At 32.5% G+C, this 22927-nt stretch overlaps 1 protein-coding gene across 6 annotated transcripts in view; it reads left to right on the top strand.

Annotated features, from left to right (window-relative positions):
* LOC114337069 (neuroligin-1-like) overlaps nucleotides 1-22927 on the top strand; it is a 616817-nt gene that overhangs the window by 511191 nt on the left and 82699 nt on the right. For all 6 annotated transcript variants that reach the window (XM_050650872.1, XM_050650874.1, XM_050650876.1 and 3 more), the window contains exon 4: nucleotides 12803-12958. In XM_050650872.1, coding sequence (XP_050506829.1) covers nucleotides 12803-12958 — 156 coding nt within the window. The remainder of the gene's footprint in view (nucleotides 1-12802; nucleotides 12959-22927) is intronic.

The following is a 22927-nucleotide window of genomic DNA, read 5'->3' as shown; positions in this document are numbered from 1 at the left end:
TGACTAATTTTGATTATAATGTAGGTATTTAATTTGTATAAAATTATATAAATTAAAAAAAAATAAACAAAAGTAGATCAAATTGAATCGAATGGAATCGAATCGAATCAAATCGATTAGAATCGAATCGGAAATAATCGATGGGGTTACTTGATGTTAATATTTAATGTAGATCGCCGACTAACTCCAATAATGAAATAGGAAATTGTTGCATCGAAGTTTGTGTAATAGGAAGCCTGGTATTAAAAAGTGAGTGTTAGAGTTAATTTGTACATCGCTGTGCAAATAGTGGAAACGTTGGGAAATATTGAGGCTTTCGCAAGATCAAATCTTGAATTATGCAAACAGATTGTCGAGATTATTATTTCGTATTGACGTTATTTTGAACCTACAATACAACCTTTTCCTAGAGTATTTCAGAGTACTGATTATTTATCTTAATCTGCTGTTCGCATTATGCTTTTTAATGCTAATATGAAATAAACTCAAAAGCAATAATATATGTATAAAGTTTTTAATCTGACTATGATAGTTTAAGCGAATACTTCTTATAATTTGGTATGGTGTGCGACACATGTTTTCATGGTAAATTTAAGACCTATAGATTCCGATTGTTACAAATATTATTGACTTTTTTCCATGTGGTGTCAACCCTTTGCGAATCATTTTTTCAGTTTACCCGAAAAATTATAGTTCGGTACATTTCAGAAGTGAATACTTCTATGTAATTGGTATATTTATTAAAATTTAAAAAATCCCAATGGATTGAATACAGTATGTCCAATTCAGAACGTTTTCAGACCTATCGGTCCATCATCAATGAATTTGAATACTTGCTAAATAGCCCCAGAACCAAACAATGGTTGAATTTATAATTCGATTTGCATTATTTAAAAGTGATATTAAACAGGCTAAACGCCGATGTTACAAGATATAACCTCCGGGAACATGGTGAAACCCTACCAGGAAACTTAAGCAACCATCTTAGGCCAACGCTGACTACCAAGCCTTCATGTTAGAGTTTTTTAACTATATGGTATACAGCCAACCTAGGGAATTTCCCCTTTTAGTTTGAATACTTCTTATCGCTCCGTATAATGTTTCTATACGGGTCCGAATTCCTATTTAGCGTCATTCGAAAAATCGAAACGCATGCATTATCATTCAGTTTAGATCTCGAATTTTTTTATTGTTTGGCTGGTTTCGGGTTATCTCAACCCTTTGGTAGTTGATTTAACTAGTTTTTCCCAAAAATGGTATGCGATTTATCTTTTTATAATAAAATTAAATATATATTCCAAATTTTTTATGACTGGGTAGGTATGGGGTGGTTTCATCCCTATAAGTGGATTTGTTCAAGGTTTCCAAAAAATATAGTGCGACACATGTTTTTATCGTAAATCTTAGTAGGACCTATAGATCCCGATTTTTATATTATTGACTTTGTTCGGTGTGGTTTCAACCCATTGGGGTTGATTTGTTCAGTTTGTCCGAAAAATAGGGTGCGACACATTTTTGAAGTGGTCGATACTCCTTATCGCTCGTTATGATGTTTTACATGAGCCTGCAATCCTCTTTAGCATCATTCGAAAAATCGAGACTCGTGCAGTAACCTTGCGATATACAGAGATACACATAATATACTGTTATGATCTGCTTCTTATTAATTTTATATTAATTATTATTTATTTGATTAATTATTTAATTGTCGCAAATCATACATAAAAATGAATAAAATAATCTCAGGGTGCCTTTTTATAATATTAAAAAATGTCTCAATTATCTTACGTTATACTTATCTTCTCTCGTGGGTTCAGTATCTCTTAGTTGATCCTAATCGGGATAAAATAGGGAAAAGAAATAAAGCAAAACATAAAATAAACATACAGAATTGTCTTTTATTTATCAAAATCGATACTCTAAAAATCTATCAAATCTAAAACCTGTGGACACAGATGTCCGAATGAAATTTCTACCATTTAAATTTGTTCTAGTTAAAAAAAACAATTTATCGGTTTGTTCCCGATGACTTTGGTACAACAAAATAAACAAAACCAAATTATGTATTCGCAAGATTAGCTATACTCCCTATTTACTTTCTGAAATATTGGAATTTTAATTCCTACGCTTTTTACTCAAAATTTTAGTTTCCGAACATAAAAATATCTTTCACATAAGTTGACTGACCTTTTGCTTCACTCACTCTGATGTCTTCTCGTGACCCAAAAACAGCTCTCCCTCGTTGACTATGTTAAAAGCTACTCATCAAAGCCCTCTCCGTTCTCCAGCTTCAAAACTATCAACATACCAGCACCAATTCTCCAACAAGCCAGGCCTCTTTTGACCAGTACTCGATTCAAACAAAACTCCAAAAATTCTCTGCTCTCCTTCTCAAAATAATACAGAATCAAAGAGGTATTTCGTCTCAATTTGATCTGTCTCTCGTTCCACTTTTCAGCACTATTCTCCACTATCAAACAACCACTGGTACTTGCTAACTATCTATCCACGAAAACATCGAACTGCTCCACAGCGATGCCAATAACATAATGACTTCTTTTTCAAACTCACTCAAACATTCCAACCACTTTTCCCCTTCCAAATTGCCAAGAATCAGAAACATTTCTCTTTTCCATTCGATAAACAAACAGTCATTCTTTCAAAATTATTCCGACCATCCTAATTACTTTCGGGGAACTCTACAACATTTACTCGGGGTGAAACAAAGATATTAAAATTCCAAACTTTCTTTTAAACCATTTTTCTAGAAAATGATAATTACCTCTACCTGTGGATTTTATAGTTCCCGTAATAAACAATATTTTTCCATTTTAAACCTAAATACATCGTTCTCTTCACTTTAATTATTCACAAAAGTCTTTAATGGTTCATCGGAAAGCTCATAAAAAAAGAAATCCACTTACATCCAAACTAAATTCTAATAAATATTTACAGATCAATATACAGGGTATATCAAATTTATGTGCCCGCGTTATTTAAAAAAAATTTAATTTAATTTTTATTTTGCCTTTGATTGATAAAATTGAAAACACAATAATACATACATATACCCATACCCCTATAATGATTTTTTATAATATATTTTTATGACAACTTGGAAGGACTAGATCGATTTGACTAATTTTGATGAATCATTTGAATGAATCAAATCGATTAGAATCGAATCGGAAATAATCGATGGGGTTACTTGATGTTAGTATTTAATGTAGATCGCCGACTAACTCCAATAATGAAATAGGAAATTGTTGCATCGAAGTTTGTGTAATGGGAAGCGTGGTATTAAAAAGTGAGTGTTAGAGTTAATTTGTACATCGCTGTGCAAATAGTGGAAACGTTGGGAAATATTGAGGCTTTCGCAAGCTCAAATCTTGCATTATGTAAATAGATTGTCGAGATTATTTCGTATTGACGATATTTTGTACCCCTAAAACAACCTGTTTCCTGGAATATTTCAGAGTATTCATTATTTTATTTTAATCTGCTATTCGTATTCTGCTACTTAAAGCTAATAGGCTATTGATTATGTACTATATAAAGGAACTACAACGTTAACGGGGTTTTATTATTTCATATGGTCAATGAATCTCTATATATGAAAAAACCGCGGAGTGCTACCATTTAAAGGGGTGCGTTTTTGAGAAATGGGTGAATTAGTCCCTGGGCACAGGTTACATTAGGGTGAGTTCTATGCACTTTTGGTACAAACACTTCTACATAAAAATTGTTCCTGGTTAAATTTCCTATCTAAATATAACTTTTTAAAGTCAAAGATACTTTTTTTTACAAAAATATATTCAAAAGAAAAAGCACAAAGAAACCCAAAAGAAAGAAATTTTGTTTTCTGTCCCATAACTTTTGTCCACGGGGACATAGGTATAGACATTGCTTCACAGAAAAAAAACTTACATATTTTCTCTTTAAAACGATGTTTGGTAGAGGTCATTAGGATTTACAGTTTTCGAAATATGATTTTTCAAAGTTCGCCACTCACAGCAATTTTGGGCAATTTTCCTTGTTATTTCGCAAATATTGTTCTGTAACTTTTTTCTACGTAACTTTAGGTATATGCAATGGTACATGTAAGAGGAATAGAAATCAATTACCTTTAAAATGGTCTACTGTATAATGTTGTACGACTTCTTTTAAAGAGGTTATCTTTTTCAAGACTTTTAACGAGTTTTATATTTTTACGATTATTTTTTAAATTTCCCATTATAACTTTTTTTTCTATATGGTATATATTAAATAATAAAAAAGAAAGCTTATTCTGTTTACTTTAAAACGGTGTATTATAAAAAATTCTAGGCTTATTTTTGAATAAGATATGCTTTTTCAAATTGTAATAAGTACTTGCAACGATTTTTGATTTTAGGATTATTTTTTAAATTCCCCATTATAACTTTTTTATGTGATTGTGTGTTATGATTGAATCTTATTTTTTATAGGTAATACTTTTGATCCACTTGACTCGGCCGGGCAAACTTGAAAATATGGATTAATTCCAATATTTACTGTCAAAGCTCCTGCACCACAAGCTTTGCTTGAAAAAATAGCATGTAAATGTACCAAAGGATGTACAATAAACTGCGGTTGTAGGAAGATAGGAATTAGTTGTTCAATATTCTGCAAAGGGTGCATGTGCATGGGTACTAATTGTGGGAACTCTAAGATAACTGAGGTGTCAGAGGAAGATATTGAAGCTAATGCTAACGAAGAGATGGACTTTGATTTTGAAATTTTTTTAAATGTCAACGTTTAAATAATGTTAACTAAAGTGATGTTTTTTAAGACTAATGTTTTTGTAATTTTTTTAAAAGAAATATTTTAAATAATACAGGTAAAAAAATATCAAAGAATCACTCGGTTTCCATTAGGTATTTAAATATAAATGATACACCATTTTAAAGAACAGAAAGTAAGCCCTCTTTGTTGCGCAATATATAGATAGTATATTAATGTACAAGAAAAAAAGTTATAATGAGAAATTTCAAAAATAATCGTAAAAAATGTAAAAAATAATATTTTTTTATATTAGGTATTATATAATATATAATATATTATATAATAATTTTGTTTTATTTTTATATTATATTATAAAAATATCGTTAAAATATAAAACCTTGAAAAACCACAATCTCTTTAAAAAAAGTCGTACAACGTTATACAGTAGACCATTTTAAAGGTAATTGATTTCTATTCCTATTACGTGTACCATTGCATATACCTAAAGTTACGTAGAAAAAAGTTACAGAACAATATTTGCGAAATAAAAAGGAAAATTTCCCAAAATTGCTGTGAGTGGCGAACTTTGAAAAATCATATTTCGAAAACTGTAAATTCTAATGACCTCTACCAAACACCATTTTAAAGAGAAAATATGTAAGTTTTTTTTCTGTGAATCAATGTCTATACCTATATCCCCGTGGACAAAAGTTATGGGACAAAAAACAAAATTTCTTTCTTTTGGGTTTCTTTGTGCTTTTTCTTTTGAATATATTTTTGTAAAAAAAAAGTATCTTTGACTTTAAAAAGTTATATTTAGATAGGAAATTTAACCAGGAACAATTTTTATGTAGACGTATTTGTATCAAAAGTGCATAGAACTCACCCTAATGTAACCTGTGCCCAGCGACTAATTCACCCATTTCTCAAAAACGCACCCCTTTAAATGGTAGCACTCCGCGGTTTTTTCATATATAGATGTCCATTGACCATATCAAACAATAAAACCCCGTTAACGTTGTAGTTCCTTTTAGCTATCTTATTTTGAATATAATCAATAGCCTATAATATGAGAAAGGCTTAAATGCAATAATCTGTAAAGATGTTAATCTGACTATGATAGTTTTTAAAGTGAATACTTCTTATTGCTCGATATATTATGTTGTTCGGTAGCCCAAATCATACAGTATGTCCCTGTAAGTTGTATCCATATGGAATACTTTTTTATTATTAATTTTACGAAAAAAAGTGATTCCTAATCAAAAGTTCTGCATGGTCTAAAACCTAAAATACAACCATGTTATGTCAAATTTTATCAATTTTATACGAGGTATGTCAAAAAATATTAATTTCGCTCAAGAGTAAAATACGTTTATTTTTCACAATATCGAAAATTGTTATTAAAAAAGTTATTTGAAATTAAAAACTATGTTTTAGTATGTAATTACATCCTTCTGATTGAAATATTCTGAACTATAAAGGTAGTTTACTTTTGATCTAAATTTATCTTTTTTGACATAACTCGTACAAAATTGATAAAATTTGATATAAGATGGATGTATTTTAGGTTCTAGACCATCCAGAACTTTTTATTAAAAATCACTTTTTTTCGTAAAATTATTAATAAAAGAGTTATCTGAATTGAAATAACTGAAAATAATGTTAGTTATCCATAATTTTTCAAAAAAAAAAAAATTTTCAATTAGAATGATGTAATTGCATATTAGAATATAGTTTTTAATTCCAAACAACTTTTCATAATAGCAATTTTCAATATTGTGAAAAATAAAGCTACTTGAGTGAAATTCAAACTTTTTGACATACCTCGTATAACATTCATAAAAATTGATATATGATGGTTGAGTCTTGGGTTCTGGACCATGCAGAACTTTTTATAAAGAATAACTTTTTTTCGTAAAATTAATAATAAAAAAGTTTTCCATATGGATACAACTTACAGGGACATACTGTATAATGCATTCCAAGACTTTGACGTTTATGAAACCGCTGGGAGGGAAATTATCAAACATTGTGTTTGTTTATATTATTTGTACCACATTGTTTTTTAAGTTTTTACCGTTAACAGTTGTTTAGTTGTATTTTCTTAACATTTTGTTGTAGATTTTTTGTAGTTTTTAGTTGTAGAAGCACTTGAATGACTTTATTTAGTTTTAAGCAGTAAATAAGTAAACATGAGTGCATATAAAGTGGTTGGTAGACAATTAAAATGTTGCTAGTAGCTACAAGCTAGACATTGGCAAAATAAATAATATAGATCCACTTTCTCTCAAGGGGTCTGAGTTAACCTACGGTTTAGACAGTTTTTAAAGCATAAGTATCATGGCCATAGTTAATTATTTAGCATTTTTATAGGACGTTTTGTAGCATTTAACCATTATATTTGTCTCTCAGAAAATAACTTATTTAGTTGTTTTGTGTGTTTCTCTCTCAGATGATAAATTATTTAGTTGTTTTATGCTTAAAATGTAGCACTGATGGTAACCGATAAAACTGAACTTTATCGTGATTACTTCACATTCCACACTTAAGAACAAAACAGAAGTGAGGCATATATTTTTTTAATTAATTCTTCCAGTTAAAAGTGGTAAATTAATCCTTGTACAAAACAAAATGACAAAGAAACGCAACTAAAATGATCTAAAACATATTATTAAGAACTGATAGAATTACATTTATGTTTCCCTCCCGTTTACATGTTACATTTAGCCGTCATATTGATTTAATTTTGCGTATAGAGTCGTCATATTGGCGTATAGGGTACAAATTGTATACATTTTTTCTATGATCATTCACAACAAAAAATATATTCAGATTTATTAATTTTGTAACGCAAACAAATTAAGAAGTTTGTCAGTTTGACAGTTGGTTTTCATATTGAGAACTGTCAAAGCATATGTATTTGACTCGCCATTGGTCACAGCGCGTGTGCCACCTTCATCGCGAATGCCATATCGCGATTCTATTGGTTAAAAATCTGTATCGTAATGAAAATCTGTATCATCGTGGAGTTCTTTATGATACAGGTAGTGAAATCATAATTGATATATTGTTTTCACCCAATTTTAAATAATATGACAACTTTGAATTATGCACGTCTGTCTGTCCGTCCGTCTGTCTGTCCGTCTGTGAACACAACTCCTCCGTCATTATACCAGGTAGAATGACAAGTGAGGTGTCAAATAAAAGCTAATAATCCAAGGATGGTACTAAAGGTGAGAAATTTGACCTAGGCTGTCGGTCCGTCCGACTGCGAATATAACTCCTTCGTCATTATACCAGGTATAATGACAAATGAGGTGTCAACTGAAAGCTTATGATCCCAGGATGGTACTAAAGGTGAGAAATTTGCCTAGTCTGTCTGTCTGTCTATCCGTCTGTCCGTCCCACCGCGAATATAACTCCTCCGTCATTATACCAAGTAGAATGACAAATGAAAGCTAATAATCCAAGGATGGTACTAAAGGTGAGAAATTTGACCTAGGCTGTCTGTCTGTCCGACCGCGAATATAACTCTTTCGTCATTATACCAGGTAGAATGACAAGTGAGGTGTCAAATGAAAGCTAATAATCCAATGATGGTACTAAAGGTGAGAAATTTGACCTAGGCTGTCTGTCCGTCCGACCACAAATATAACTCCTTCGTCATTATACCAGATCTAATGACAAATGAGGTGTCAAATAAAAGCTTATGATCCCAGGATGGTACTAAAGGTGAGAAATTTGACCTAGGCTGTCTGTCTGTCTGTCCGTCTGTCCGTCCCACCGCGAATATAACTCCTCCGTCATTATACCAAGTAGAATGACAAATGAAAGCTAATCATCCAAGGATGGTACTAAAGGTGAGAAATTTGACCTAGGCTGTCTGTCTGTCCGACCGCGAATATAACTCTTTCGTCATTATACCAGGTAGAATGACAAGTGAGGTGTCAAATGAAAGCTAATAATCCAATGATGGTACTAAAGGTGAGAAATTTGACCTAGGCTGTCTGTCCGTCCGACCACAAATATAACTCCGTCATTATACCAGATCTAATGACAAATGAGGTGTCAAATAAAAGCTTATGATCCCAGGATGGTACTAAAGGTGAGAAATTTGACCTAGGCTGTCTGTCTGTCTGTCCGTCTGTCCGTCCCACCGCGAATATAACTCCTCCGTCATTATACCAAGTAGAATGACAAATGAAAGCTAATCATCCAAGGATGGTACTAAAGGTGAGAAATTTGACCTAGGCTGTCTGTCTGTCCGACCGCGAATATAACTCTTTCGTCATTATACCAGGTAGAATGACAAGTGAGGTGTCAAATAAAAGCTAATAATCCAATGATGGTACTAAAGGTGAGAAATTTGACCTAGGCTGTCTGTCCGTCCGACCACAAATATAACTCCTTCGTCATTATACCAGATCTAATGACAAATGAGGTGTCAAATAAAAGCTTATGATCCCAGGATGGTACTAAAGGTGAGAAATTTGACCTAGGCTGTCTATCCGTCTGTCCGTCCGACCGCGAATATAACTCATCCGTCATTATATCAAGTAGAATGACAAGTGAGGTGTCAAATGAAAGATAATAATCCAAGTATGGTACTTAAGGTGAGTAATTTGACCTAGGCTGTCTGTCCGTCTGTCCGTCCAATTGCGAATATAACTCCTCCGTCATTATACCAGGTATAATGACAAATGTGGTGTCAAATGAAAGCTTATGATCCCAGGATGGTACTAAAGGTAAGAAATTTGACCTAGGCTGTCTGTCCGTCTGTTCGCCCGACCGCCAATATAACTCCACCGTCATTATACCAGATAGAATGACAAATGAGGTGTCAAATGAAAGCTGATAACCCAAGGATGGTACTGAAGGTGAGAAATTTGACCTAGGATATCTGTCTGCATGTCCGTCTGTCCGTCCGAGCGCGAATATGACTCCTCCGTCACTATACCACGTAGAATGACAAATGAGATGTCGAATGAAAGGTTATAATCCAAGGATGGTACTAAAGGTGAGAGATTTGACCTAAGACTTCCGGTTTGAGAAAAGCAACCAGAAGTACTGTTTCAGTGTAACCGGAATTGTACAAGTGATATATTATTCGACGCGCCCGATTACTTTGGGTGAAAACCTAGGACTTACGAAGTCCAGTTACTTGTTATAGTATGGGATTAGAAAAAATATTTTACATTTTACTTTATTTTAATGAAAAACATTAGGTTTTTTTATATTAAATAGGTTTTTAGAATAAGTTTCTAAAGCTGCTCTTACATTATTAGGGATTAAGTGTCTGTGCCTTTCATGGATACTTGGAACTTTCTTTCTCTAGAATGTCAAGTGTGGCCTTGTCGAGGCGTCGTCAAAACAATTGTTTTTCTGAAAACCAAAACTATACATATTTAAATAAAGAATACAAGTTTTAACATACCCCATGGCCTTCTACATCACATGGCGATCTTGCATAAATTTTTTATAGGGTATCACGAAGTAAGTAGAAGAAGAAGGAGAACATAAGAAATAACGAGTTCGTGTCTTCAATTCCGTAGTGCATTGCAGTGTTTAAGGCAACAGTCTGCAAGCAGTGCGGAAGTGAGGCTTCGGCTTGTGTTACCACAACTAGAAGAATATACCTGCTTTAAAATGGAAATTCTAGATAAGACAATGTTAATAGGACTTTATTTTACATAAATTATATTTCTTTTCAATTTTTATTCTGTGTAATTTTATATATTATTATAAATAAATAATTTATTGTATTTATTAAATATTGTTATAAATCCAAATATTTCATTATGTACTTACAGGTTTGGTGACAGGACAAGAAATAAATAGTAGAGTATATTAAATAAGTTTTTAAGTTATTGCGTTCCCTTTGTCAAATATTTACCACCAAGAAAGCATGTTCGTCAAATTGGAAACAAGATTTTTACATAATATAGCTAAGTAGTTAATAATTGGAAGGGTACATAAATTGTTAATTAATGTTTTTTTATTTCAAATAAAAATTTTTTATTTCATTAGTAGTTCCAAAATGACACAAAATCTAGGCATCGGATAAAAAATTTATTTGAAGAAAGTGTATTTTTTTGTTCTTCTTAATGGCGGTACAGGCTCGTTTTTTTAATATTGTACTTAATTACAGAGTAATTTCCACATATTAATATATTTTTCAAATTGGGCTCTGTACCGCCGTTCTTTATTATATTATGAATACGTGTGCCAAATATCTCGAAAAAATATTCAAAATTACAGCCGCAATCTTGGAACGCGTTTTCGCTACCTGTTGATCGCTACTGTTTCCTCTTAATATGTTTATAAAAATTTTATCAAAGGTAATAGTGCAGTACAGTACACAGGTATGTGATTACGCGTATTAAAAGAGGAAATCAATATAATGAAAATACAGCAATTAGTAAGTGAACACATACGTTTAAATTTGGCGCTTGGTGTTATTTTTGAGAGTAAACTAATTCCTCATCCAAATACTTACCATATCAGGATATCATGAGGTTATCTTTCAGGTTTTCCCCTTATGATTACTAAGTCTTAATATACTATGAGATTACTGTAGTGATAAACTGACTGTCATCATTGCATGCGGTTGCCTTTTTAAAGGCAAATCATATGCTATAATTTTTCTAATCGGTATTTTTTAGTTGAAGTTGATTTCATGTAATCGATTGAAGTGTATTCCAATAAACTCGTCCGTGGAATGCAACTCATAAATAATATTGGAAATATAATCTTACAGTCAATATACTTTAAAATGTATAATATATGTCTGAATTGTCAATACGAATAAGCTAGATAAAATTAAATTATTAGAAGAATTTTTAACCAAGCAACAAAAACAAAATTTGTTTAACTTATTAATTAAAAACGGCAACAGGTGTATGTTTTCAAAATACTGACAGTGTGTAAAACATTTATTATCAGCTAAGTACTTTCAGCATATCAAAATGCCATCATCAGAGTGCCTATAAAAACACTAAGTTAAGAGACTTATTCATAAAAAATACAAAGATAGAAAAAACTTACGTCTTATAGGTATAAGTTTGTATTAAAAGTAAAGAGAAGAAAAATATCGATAAAAATTCAAAGTTCTTTAATAAAGTTTTACAGTTTTATTACCTTATGAATAGAAATACTGCTTACTTTTTCTTAAAGATACATATAGACACAACTATTTTTATAAAATTTGAATTTTTTCGTTTTAATTAAAAATCCAACTAACTAACGACAGTACTTAATTACTAAAGTTTTTCCCAAAAGTTTAATCTCAAGTTTTACTGACAAAACAACAAGGTGAAATAAATCGATACAAAAAATATAACGATGGATGTTTTACTTTAAAGTTTTCCATTTTAAAAGTAAAGTTTTTCAGTATTTTTATCAATATCAAGGAAACATTTTTTCTGCTTGAGTTCTAATTTTTGATCTTTTTGACCACTTCATAGCTAGATAATTCAGTGTAAGTTTTTTATGTATATTTTCTTGCAGTGGATGGTGTTTTCTGCCTTCTGTCCTATTTATACATGTTGTGCATCTTCAGAGTATATTTGACAGTTTGAGTGTAAAGACAGCAATTGTCCGCATTTGAACCCGGGACTTCTCGATCTGTAGTGGAATCAATGACCCACGACTCCACGACCTCACTGTTTATACGGTTTTTCGGACATTACGACAAATCACGGTAACAAATAGAAGAAGTAAAGTATAAATGTAAATACGTTTTAATAATACGTATTATCTTACTCCTGAGGAAGACAAATCCAAAGACACAAAAATTATAATAAATATATTTACTAAAAACACTAATATATTCTTTCCACACCTTTTTTGGACTCGTACATAACTTAAAAGATTTAGCAACGAACCCCATTCTGTCTGTGTGCGCATGCGCGCAGAATAATACAAATTCCCTCCCAATCGCACCTAAAGAAGTATAACTTCAAACATGACGTTTGTGTCTATTTTAGTAAAATTATACACAACTTATTATTTATCGATAAATGACAATACGATGTAGTAAAACAAATTTAATTTTTTCCAGTGACTGGCGGTGAAGAAACCAGTCTGTTGCCTTGTATAGTGTATGTCCACGGGGAAAGTTATGAATGGAGCAGTGGGAATTTATATGACGGAACCATTTTGGCGTCCACGGGACGCGTTATTGTAGTTACAATCAATTTTAGACTTGGTGTTTTAGGTGAGTCAAAGTTTTTCTTTATGTTATGTAAAAAGTAAAACAGAAATTTATAAAAATTATTTATTTAATATATGGCATTTCGATATAATTGTCTGGTGTTTCAAAGAGAAAATCTTAGGCAATGTTTTTGTATGATGGTTGATTACATAATATGGTGTATGTTTTGTGGTTTGATTTTGAACGGGTATAACTAGCATGATGGTCCAAAAAAATTATTTGGCGAATGTACCATTTAAATTTTGGTGGGGGCGTCTCACTTAAATTTTGGTGCGTGCGCTTACTTTAAATTTTGGTGGGAAAACCCCAAAAAATTATCTCCAGTTATTTTTTATAATATTAATAACTTTATTTTATTTGTTCGGATAAAAAAAATTGTAGAAGTGTCCACTTATAAGAAAAAAAATAATTTGGTTGAAATTAATTATATAAAAATGCTTTATAGGGCAGTAAATGAGGTTATTTGGATCCGAATTCCATCCTACTACATCGATTTACTTGATATTTTCATAACAAGTAGATAATAGGTCCAGAAACAAAGTCTACCCTATGTCGATGTTTGCTTTTATCTTGGGGGTGGTACCCACCCCTTCTCGGGGGTGTAAAATTTTTTTGTTAAAATAACCACGGAAGTGCCTAGAGAACCTAATTTTAAGCAAAAAATGTTCAATATTTTTTTTTTGAAAACTCAATAATTTTTGAGTTATTTGTGATTGAAAATTGGCCGTTTTCATTGCAAAATGACACCCTTTCGGGCGGTTTTTTGCGAATACCTTAAAATCTATGCATCTAACGAAAAAAAACTATACAAAACATGTTTGTAGCTTATAAAAAAACAAAGAGATTCGTTCCATCATATATCTCCTATTTATAATATAAAAAGAGATATGGGAGATGAGAAGAGTTTGCTTTTTTGGTGCATGCTGAAATCGCTGTATTCAACTTGAAATAAAAGAGAAACGGTCGATTTTAGTTGTATAATGCCACCAATTCCTTTTGTAGTGATTGAAAAAACCTTTAGAATGGGCAACATTAAATGTCGATTACATTCAAAGTAAGCGAGATATGCTGCAAAAAAAAATAGTGACTAATGGAATTTAAAAAATAAATGTGAAGTACATTTAACCCCTCATCCATCAAAATTTAAATGCATTGTTTTCCTTCTACAATACTTTTTATTATAATGTTATTACTATGTTCAAAAAGTTGGACGGGTTTAAAATGAATAGTTTTAAAAAAAAATAAGATCAAATTATAGAGCGCATTTTTAAATTATCTTCTTCCTTTTTCTTCATGTAACTCGAAAATGATAAGAGATACGAAAAAAGGGTACCACACAAAAATTAGGTAGGATTTTGTTGAATAAAAATTTTGTTTTTTGTTTCATTATTGTATCTCTTATCATTTTCAAGTTACATGTAGAAAAAGAAGATTTTTAAGGAAATGTAAAAATGCGCTCTATAAATTGATCTTATTTTTTGTTCAAAAACCATTCATTTTAAACCCGTCCAACTTTTTGAACCCATCCATAATACTATAATAAAAGGTATTGTAGAAGTAAAATGATTAAAAAGTAGCATTAAAATTCTGGTGGATGAGAGGTTAAATATACTTCTCATTTTCTCTTAAAATACATTAATCATTAATTTTTTGCAGCATATCTCGCTTAGTTTGAATGCAATATTCCTTTAATATTGCTCATTTTAAAGATCTTTTTAAGCACTACAAAAGATGTTGGTAACATTATACACCTAAAATCGACCGTTTGTCTGTTATTTCAAGTTGAATACAACGATTTGAGCATGCATCAAAAAAACAAACTGTTTTCATCTACCATATCTCTTTTTATATTATAACTAGAATATTTATGAAGGAACTATTCTCTTTGTTTTTTTATAAGCTACAAAAATGTTTTATATAGTTTTTTTAGTTAGATGCATAGTTTTTAAGATATTTGCAAAAAACCGTTCGAAAAGGTGTTATGTTTCAATGAAAATGGCCAATTTTCAACCACGAATAACTCAAAAAATATTGAGATTTCAAAAAAAAATTATAGAACAGTTTCTGCTTACAATTAAGTTCTCTAGTTACTTCCGTGGTTATTTTAACCAAGAAAATTTCTACCCCCGAGAAGGGGTGAGAACCACCCCCAAGATAAAAGCACGCATCGGCATAGGGTAGACTTTGAATTAGGAGATATGTAAAGGCTATTCCCAAAATTTCATTAAAATCCATGCAGTAGGATAGAATTCGGAGGTAATATTGTATTTTTGCTTCCATTGACTGGCGTATTAGAAAAGAATGAAAAGAACTTAGAAAAGAATCTCTTTTTCTTGCTTTTCTTTAATGTTATTCATATATGTGTTATTTATTTCTATTAATGAATGTGTTGACCACATAATATCGACACTATACTGTAGGAAGTTTATAAAACAGTAAAGTAAAAAGGAACAAGTTTATTTTAAAATACACATATACTCGTTTATATAAATAAATAAACAAAAAGTTTGCAGCCGCAAATGATTCTCATTCTACAACTTTAGATCAAAAGTATATTGTTTGGAAACAATTTTAACTGAAAGTTTGTAAGACCTTGCGAATAAAACTTGCGTTAATAGTGGAATGTAAATGCAAATCAGCGCTTAGATAACTCGAACTTACAAAACAATTCTAAAAGTTTCTCTTTTAGTTGGAAACAACGTTTCAAGAAGAAGATTAGTCATGTTATGTAGTGAACTATTTTAGGAAAAGAAAAATGAGGTGTATTACAATTATTAAATGGATATTTTAACATTGTTCTTAGTAATTTTGAGGGATTTTAATGACGATAGACTGCTAGATGTGCCTTTATAGTCGAAGCAATAAAGTATGAATCTTCGAAAAAAAAAGAATAAGACATATCTTGATAATTCTTTTTGCATTAGATTCGTGAATGCGCTAGGAAACTTTGTGAACCAGAACCATGATATAATATTGAATAACTGCATCCACAGACCCGCATCGTACGCAACGGATTTTAGTTTGCCTTGTACAGAAACTTATGTAACCGCGTCCATTGATCCGCATCGTACGGATCGCATTATCGACAATCATTGTAAGGCAAACTTAAATCCGTTGCGTACGAAGCGTACGATGCGTACGATGCGGGTCTGTGGACGCTTGGCTTTAAAGTGTATCTCAAACAGAGTTCAACTTTTTTGCTTGGGGGGTTTTTGGGGTCGCTGAAAACGAATATGACGTCAAAAGTGATCTCCGGAGTATCTGGTGCCCAGGTGTGTACTTCGTCTTGTAGAGTTTCCGGAAAATTCATTAAAAATTAGTCAAAAATCATTACTCGGGGGGTTTTTGGGGCCGCTGACGACGAATATGACATCGGAAGTAATTTCCAAACTACCTGGTGCACAGGGTACCTACTGTTTACCTCGTCTTGTGGAGTTTTCGGCAAAAAATGTATTAAAAAATTAGTCAAAAATAATTACTTGAGTGTTTATGGGGCCGCTAACGACGAATATGACATCGGAAACGATCTCCGGAATACCTGGTGCCCAGAATACCTGCTTCTTATGGAGTTTTTGGCAAATTCATTAAAAAATTGCCAAAAATCATTACTCCGGGTTTTTTGGGTCGCTGATGACGAATATGGCATCGGAAGTGCTCTACGCAGTACTTGGTACACAGGGTACCTACTGTTTACCTCGTTTTCTGGAGTTTTTGACAAATGCATTAAAAAATTAGTTAAAATTCATTAGTTAGAAGTTTTTGGGATCTCTGACGACGAATATGACATCGGAAGTAGGGATGGCGGTTGTTGACAAAACACCGGTTTTCGGTTATACCGCTTTTTTTACCTACCGTTTAACCTGGCGGTTATAACCGGTCAAAAAACCAGTTATCTCAAAAACCGGTTTTCGGTTTTTTTAGTCAATAGCCAATACCCAGTAGGTTACAATTACATTGCTCTTTACTTTGCGATACTACATTCGAATTGATATCAGTCATCAGTGTTGTCAAATCGGTTTCAGTCAGCTTAAACTTGATCGTTCATTATTTTTTCCACTTATCCGGTTTTTCACCGGTTATTACTTTAAAATGAAAAAGCGGTTATAACCGTAACAAAAAACAACCGGAAAACCGATTATTGCGGAGTAAAAAACCGGTTTTATGTTATAACCGGTAGGTTTTTCCCATCCCTAATCGAAAGTGATCTCTGGTGTACCTGGTGCCCAGGACACCTATTGGTTTTTTAATCAATTTGCCGAAAACTAGAGAAAACGAGGTAAACAGTAGGTATTCTGGGTACCAGGTACTCCGTAGATCACTTCCGATGTCATATTCGTCGTCAGCGACCCAAAAAACCCCCGAGTAATGATTTTTGGCTAACTTTTTAATGAATTTGCCGAAAACTCCATAAGAAGTAGGTACCCTGGGTACCACGTATTCCGGAGATCGCTTCCGATGTCATATTCGTCGTTAGCGGCCACAAAAATCCCCGAGTAATTATTTTTGAATAATTTTTTAATACATTTTTTGCCGAAACCTCCACAAGAGAGCTAAACAGTACGTACCCTGGGCACCAAGTAGGTACTCCGAAAATTACTTCCGATGTCATATTAGTCGTTAGCGGCCCCAAAAACCCCTTAGTAATGATTTTTGACTAATTTTTTAATGAATTTTAATGACGAGGTAAACAGTTGGTACCCTTGGCAACAGGTACTCCGGAGATCACTTTTGACGTCATATTCGTTTTCAGCGACGCCAAAAATCCCCTAGTATATAGAATAGAATAGAATAGAAATATGCTTTATTGTCATGAAAAATTGTACAATTTTATCGACAAAGCTTATAAAAAGTCAAGAAAACAAAACAATAACAATCCAATTTACTAAAATTATATAAATCGTCAATATATTTACAATAATAACAATAATAATGAAGTTAAACAGAAGTAATCAATTGCAAAATTTAAGTAAATTGCAAATGCATAGTCTACATAGTAATTAATAAGTTTAAAAGTTAAGCTACTGCATATGACACCCAAATATAGACAAAAAAAATTATAATAAAAATACTACTTGTGCAAAGGGTACTGTAATTTCTTAGTTATTTATTAAGAAAATCTTCTACTGAATAATATGGTCCTTCAGATAGGTAGGCTTTTGTCAGTTTACGGAATTTGGGGAAAGATGCTGCAGATTTAAGTTGTAGAGGGAGATGGTTGTAAAGTTTTTTTGCGGAATATAATATAGATTTCTTTACTAACTCAGAGGACGGGGTCGGCATATAAACGTCAAACGTAGAATTTCTCGTGAAGTAGTCATGATTAGGTCTTGGTGGAAAGACATGTAGATGTTTACGAATTAAACAAACAGTTTCTAAAATATACAAAGATGGAAGGGTTAAAATTCTGTGATCTTTGAAGTAACTTCTGCAATGTGTTGTTCTTCTGAGGCCAAACAGATATCTAATTGCTCTTTTTTGTAATTTGAAAATAACATCGAATTGGGCAGCTGTACCAGAACCCCAAAAGGGAAGACCATAACGAAGATGTGACTCGAACAAAGAAAAATATGTGATTTTGGAAGATACTAAATTGAGTTCATTCGAAACAGATCTTATAGCATAGCAAGCTGAGGATAGTTTCTTCCGTAACAAATCGATATGGAGGGACCATTTAAGGTTGCTGTCTAAAAAAATACCAAGAAATTTCACAGAATCAACGGTACTGATCTGGCTGTTATTAAGAGGTAAGGGTTGAAGGACTCCTTTATAAGACAATGCTACTGTTTTATCTACGTTAAACGAGAGTAGATTAGAGTCAGACCAGGTTTTTATTGTAAGTAGATCAGAAGTTATAGTAGCATGAAGAGTTGCAATATTTGAGTTGCTCCAAGTGATACTGGTATCATCAGCAAAAAGAAAGATTTTTCCATCGATTTTTAAACTAGTGATGTCATTAATAAAGACAAAGAAAAGTAGAGGTCCCAATACTGAACCTTGAGGTACCCCACATACAATGTTTTTGAGACTAGAGTCTGTACCATTTGCTCTAACCAGTTGTTTCCTATCATCCAAGTAAGATTGGAACCAATCTAAAGAAATACCACGAATTCCGTAGAAATTTAGTTTTCTTATCAAAATTTTATGATTTACACAATCAAAAGCTTTGGCGTAGTCACAAAAAACGGTGGCAGTGTGAAGATTATTGTTCAGTGCTTGATAAACCGCATGTAGTACAGAAAAAATGGCATCAGTGGTGCATTTATTATTTAAAAAGCCGAACTGATTTTGTGATAAAATGTTATTTTCAACTAGAAAGGACATAAGTCGGGCTTTTATGAGTCTCTCAATAATTTTGGAGAGTACCGGTAGTAGTGTAATAGGTCTATAATTGCAGGTATTAGATATTTCACCACCCTTATGAAGAGGAATAACGATGGCTGCCTTCAGGCACTCTGGAAATTTACCTTTCTCAAAGGAATCATTAATTAGTGAGATGAGGACTTCTAACACATTTTCTGGGAGATTAGAAAAAATTTTTATCGATAGACCATCAGTACTACAGGAGGATTTGCTTTTGATACTATTGATTGTTTGGATCAGTTCAGATTTATCGACTGGTTTTATAAAGAATGAATTCGAGACCTTTCTTGAATTAGGGAGATAAGCAATGGGATCTTGTTGTGGCAAAATAGTTGATGTAATATTTTTACTCACATTAACAAAGTATTCATTTAGATTTTCAGGGTCTGGAAGGGAAATTGTTTTAGCAGTGTGGGTTTTATTTCGAAGATCGTTTATTATGTACCAAGTTTCTTTTGCAACACTTTTTGAGCTTCCCAAACGGTTATGGTAGTAGTCTTTTTTAGCTGATTTTATAAGTTTAAGATAGGTTGCCCTGTACTTGGTGATATATTCAGTGATAGAAACGTTGGTAGTAAATTTCCCGATATAGAGAAGAGAACGCATATTCTTGGAAGATATTCGGATACCTTTAGTACTCCAGGGTTTGCGATGTTTTGGCTTAATTGCAATTAAAGGAAATACTTTATTGAAGATACAGACAAGCTTATCCAAAAAAGCACTGAAATTATTATCCACGTCCATAGCAGGAAAGCGCCACTCAGAGGTTAAGCATAAATTTTGGAAATTACGAAAGTTCCGGGTGGAAAAAATCCTGCCTAAACGTCGGGTTTTCGAGGAGGGTTTGCTCAAGATATTAAACTTCGTATAAACTGCTTCATGATCAGATAGTCCAGCATTAATAATTGTAGAGTGGACGTCAAGGGGTGAAAAATCTGAGACAGTATAATCAATTATGGTAGATGAAGTTTTTGTAATCCTTGTAGGAGAATCAACGTGCATTGTTAGACCATACGATTCAAATATGTTGACCAAGGATATTTGTGTAGCACTATCAGCAGCATAATCAATGTTAAAGTCCCCGCATAAAATTTTTCTACTTTTATGGGGCAGGTCATCTAACAAATTTAGCAGGTTCTGAAAAAATAGTTCCACGGAAGAGTTAGGTGATCTATAAATGCAAATAATATAAAGATTAAGATTCTTATTGTAAATTAACGAAAACTCAAAGAAGGCTTCACTTAGCAGAAAGTCATATTTTGTTACCGAAGAAAAATCATTGCTCGTAGATAGAATTAGGGTGCCTCCGTAAGCTGAGCTTGGACGATCATACCTAGCAATTGTGGTGTATTTTTCTACAAAAAAAGGCTCGTTGACTTCAAGCCAGTGCTCTGTAACCGCAACTACCGGGGGAAATCCTTACAATTCCCTTGGGGGGAAGTAACAAAATTGAACTCATTTCAGCCGATAATTGACAAGTTCTGAATTTTTTTTATTCTGTTTGAGATGTACTTTAAGAATGCATTTTTTGAAATTATACTTCTTTACCGGCGATAGAGGGTGATTTTTTTATATGTTAAAACCTATCAGCCCGGCGCATGCGCAATATAACTTTGTTCTGATTGGATGTTCAAATGACATGTCAAAAATTATCCGATATGGCAGCTGTGGTTTGGAGGTAAAGGTAAAGGTAAACAAATGTATAATATATTAGTTTTATTGTTGTGAGGACAGAAACAAAAAAGTTTATAATATTGTAGTGACTTTTAAATAGTTTTTAAAAGCAACAGGTACGTAATAATTGTTAATGTATCATGGGTATAAACCTACCTATTTGATCTGCCAAAATACATAGTATGTAATACTTTTATTTACATAATTTGATTACCATCAAAATTTCTATCAATATTCACCTAATATATTGTGTTTTTACTCTATGTTTTGTTGTATTTTTTCAATTCTAAATCATTTCAATTCAAAATTAAAATAATTTGATCAATTTTCAAAATATCAAAATATCACAAGTTTAATCCGTTTAGTTAGTCGATCTTCGTAAATAATGACACATAGTGTCCGTGGCTAAGCGGAGAAGGCGAATGAATTCCAATACCAACCGCTCTTATCAGCGCTGGTTCGAGTCCCAATAGAAACTTTCTTTTTTGTTTTTTTTTAATACATTTTATGATTGTAAGTATATTTATTATATAATTGTATTTTCAGAAAATACGTATTTAGTTAAAAAAAATTTCGACAATTAATGTTCAGACATCATTTGTGGCTTGTGTAATGTGTTTGTGTGTGTTTTATTCTTTTATTATTTTAATTTTTGGCACTGTTCTAATAAAAATGTTTGAGAAGTAGTAAGTATAAATTAGTTTAATATTTAAACAAAATATAAATAAAAAGTATATTAATTTCGTTTAAATCATATAATAGAAGTATAACTTCTTACTTGCGTACAAAGTACACACACATTCTTTTGTTTTTCAATATTATATCATGGCTCCGGTTCACAAAGTTCCCTGGCGCATTCACGAATCGAATGGAAAAGGAATTATTAAGATCCGTCTTGTCCTTTTTTTTTTGTCGGAGGTAAGGCCGATTTTAGTGCTTTATTGCTTCGTCTATTATTGAAAACTTTGTAAAACTAACTAAACGGTACTGCCAATATTTGTCTCAATCTGTGTATATTAAATTATAGTACGGGAGCCTGGGATGTTAAATTTACACTTACTAATAGACTAGGACATTTAGTACAAAATAAATCGATTTTTAAATACAGCACCTAGCCTAGAAACTTGCAACTTTTTGCATTATGTACAGGATGATGTCAGGAAAAAAGTCTACTATAGAAAAATGGATGAAAATGTATAGTTGCATTTTAAATTGCATAAAATTCATCCAAAAGTGCAAAAACATGTCAAATAAGTATATTAAGGGCCAGATTTTATTACTCGGGTTTTTGGGGTAGCTGATCACGAAAACGCCATCAGAACCGACCACCGGAGCACCTGATGCCTAGGTTCACTGCTACGGCACATCATCTGGAGTTTCGAGGGTTTTTTGCACTAAATTGATGCAAACAGATTGCTCGGGTGATTTCGGGGTTGCTGAACAAGAATATGGCATCAAAACCGACACCCGGTGCACCTGTTTCCCAAAAATTTTCCAAACTCCAGAAAATAACGCGTCTTAGCAGTGACCTTGGACACCAGGTGGTCCGGAGGTCAGTTCGTATGCACTCAGTGCCGAAAACCTTCGAAACTCCAGAATATGAAGTCCCTAGCAGTAATCGTACGTAGTCTTTGTTTGTCGGTTCTGATAGCGTAGTCGTGTTCAACAACCTCAAATCCCCCTCTGTAATCTCTTTGCATCAATTTATTGCCGAAACCACTCGAAACTCCAAAAGAAGACCCTTTACTCCAGGTGTCATTCCCTGGTGTCGTTCTGATGGCATATTCGTTTTCAACAACCACAAAATCCCCCGAGATACTAGTTTGCATCAATTTAATGCCGAAAACCCTCGAAAACACTGGGTACCAGATGTTCTAATGGCGTATACGTGTTCAGAGCCTTTAAAAATCTTTAAGTGATGTGCTTACAATTTAGTGC

This window comes from Diabrotica virgifera, chromosome 5 (assembly GCF_917563875.1).
Source record: "Diabrotica virgifera virgifera chromosome 5, PGI_DIABVI_V3a".
NCBI lineage: Eukaryota > Metazoa > Arthropoda > Insecta > Coleoptera > Chrysomelidae > Diabrotica > Diabrotica virgifera.
Note: the sequence above shows the minus strand (reverse complement) of the source record. Positions and strands in the feature narration are given on the sequence as shown.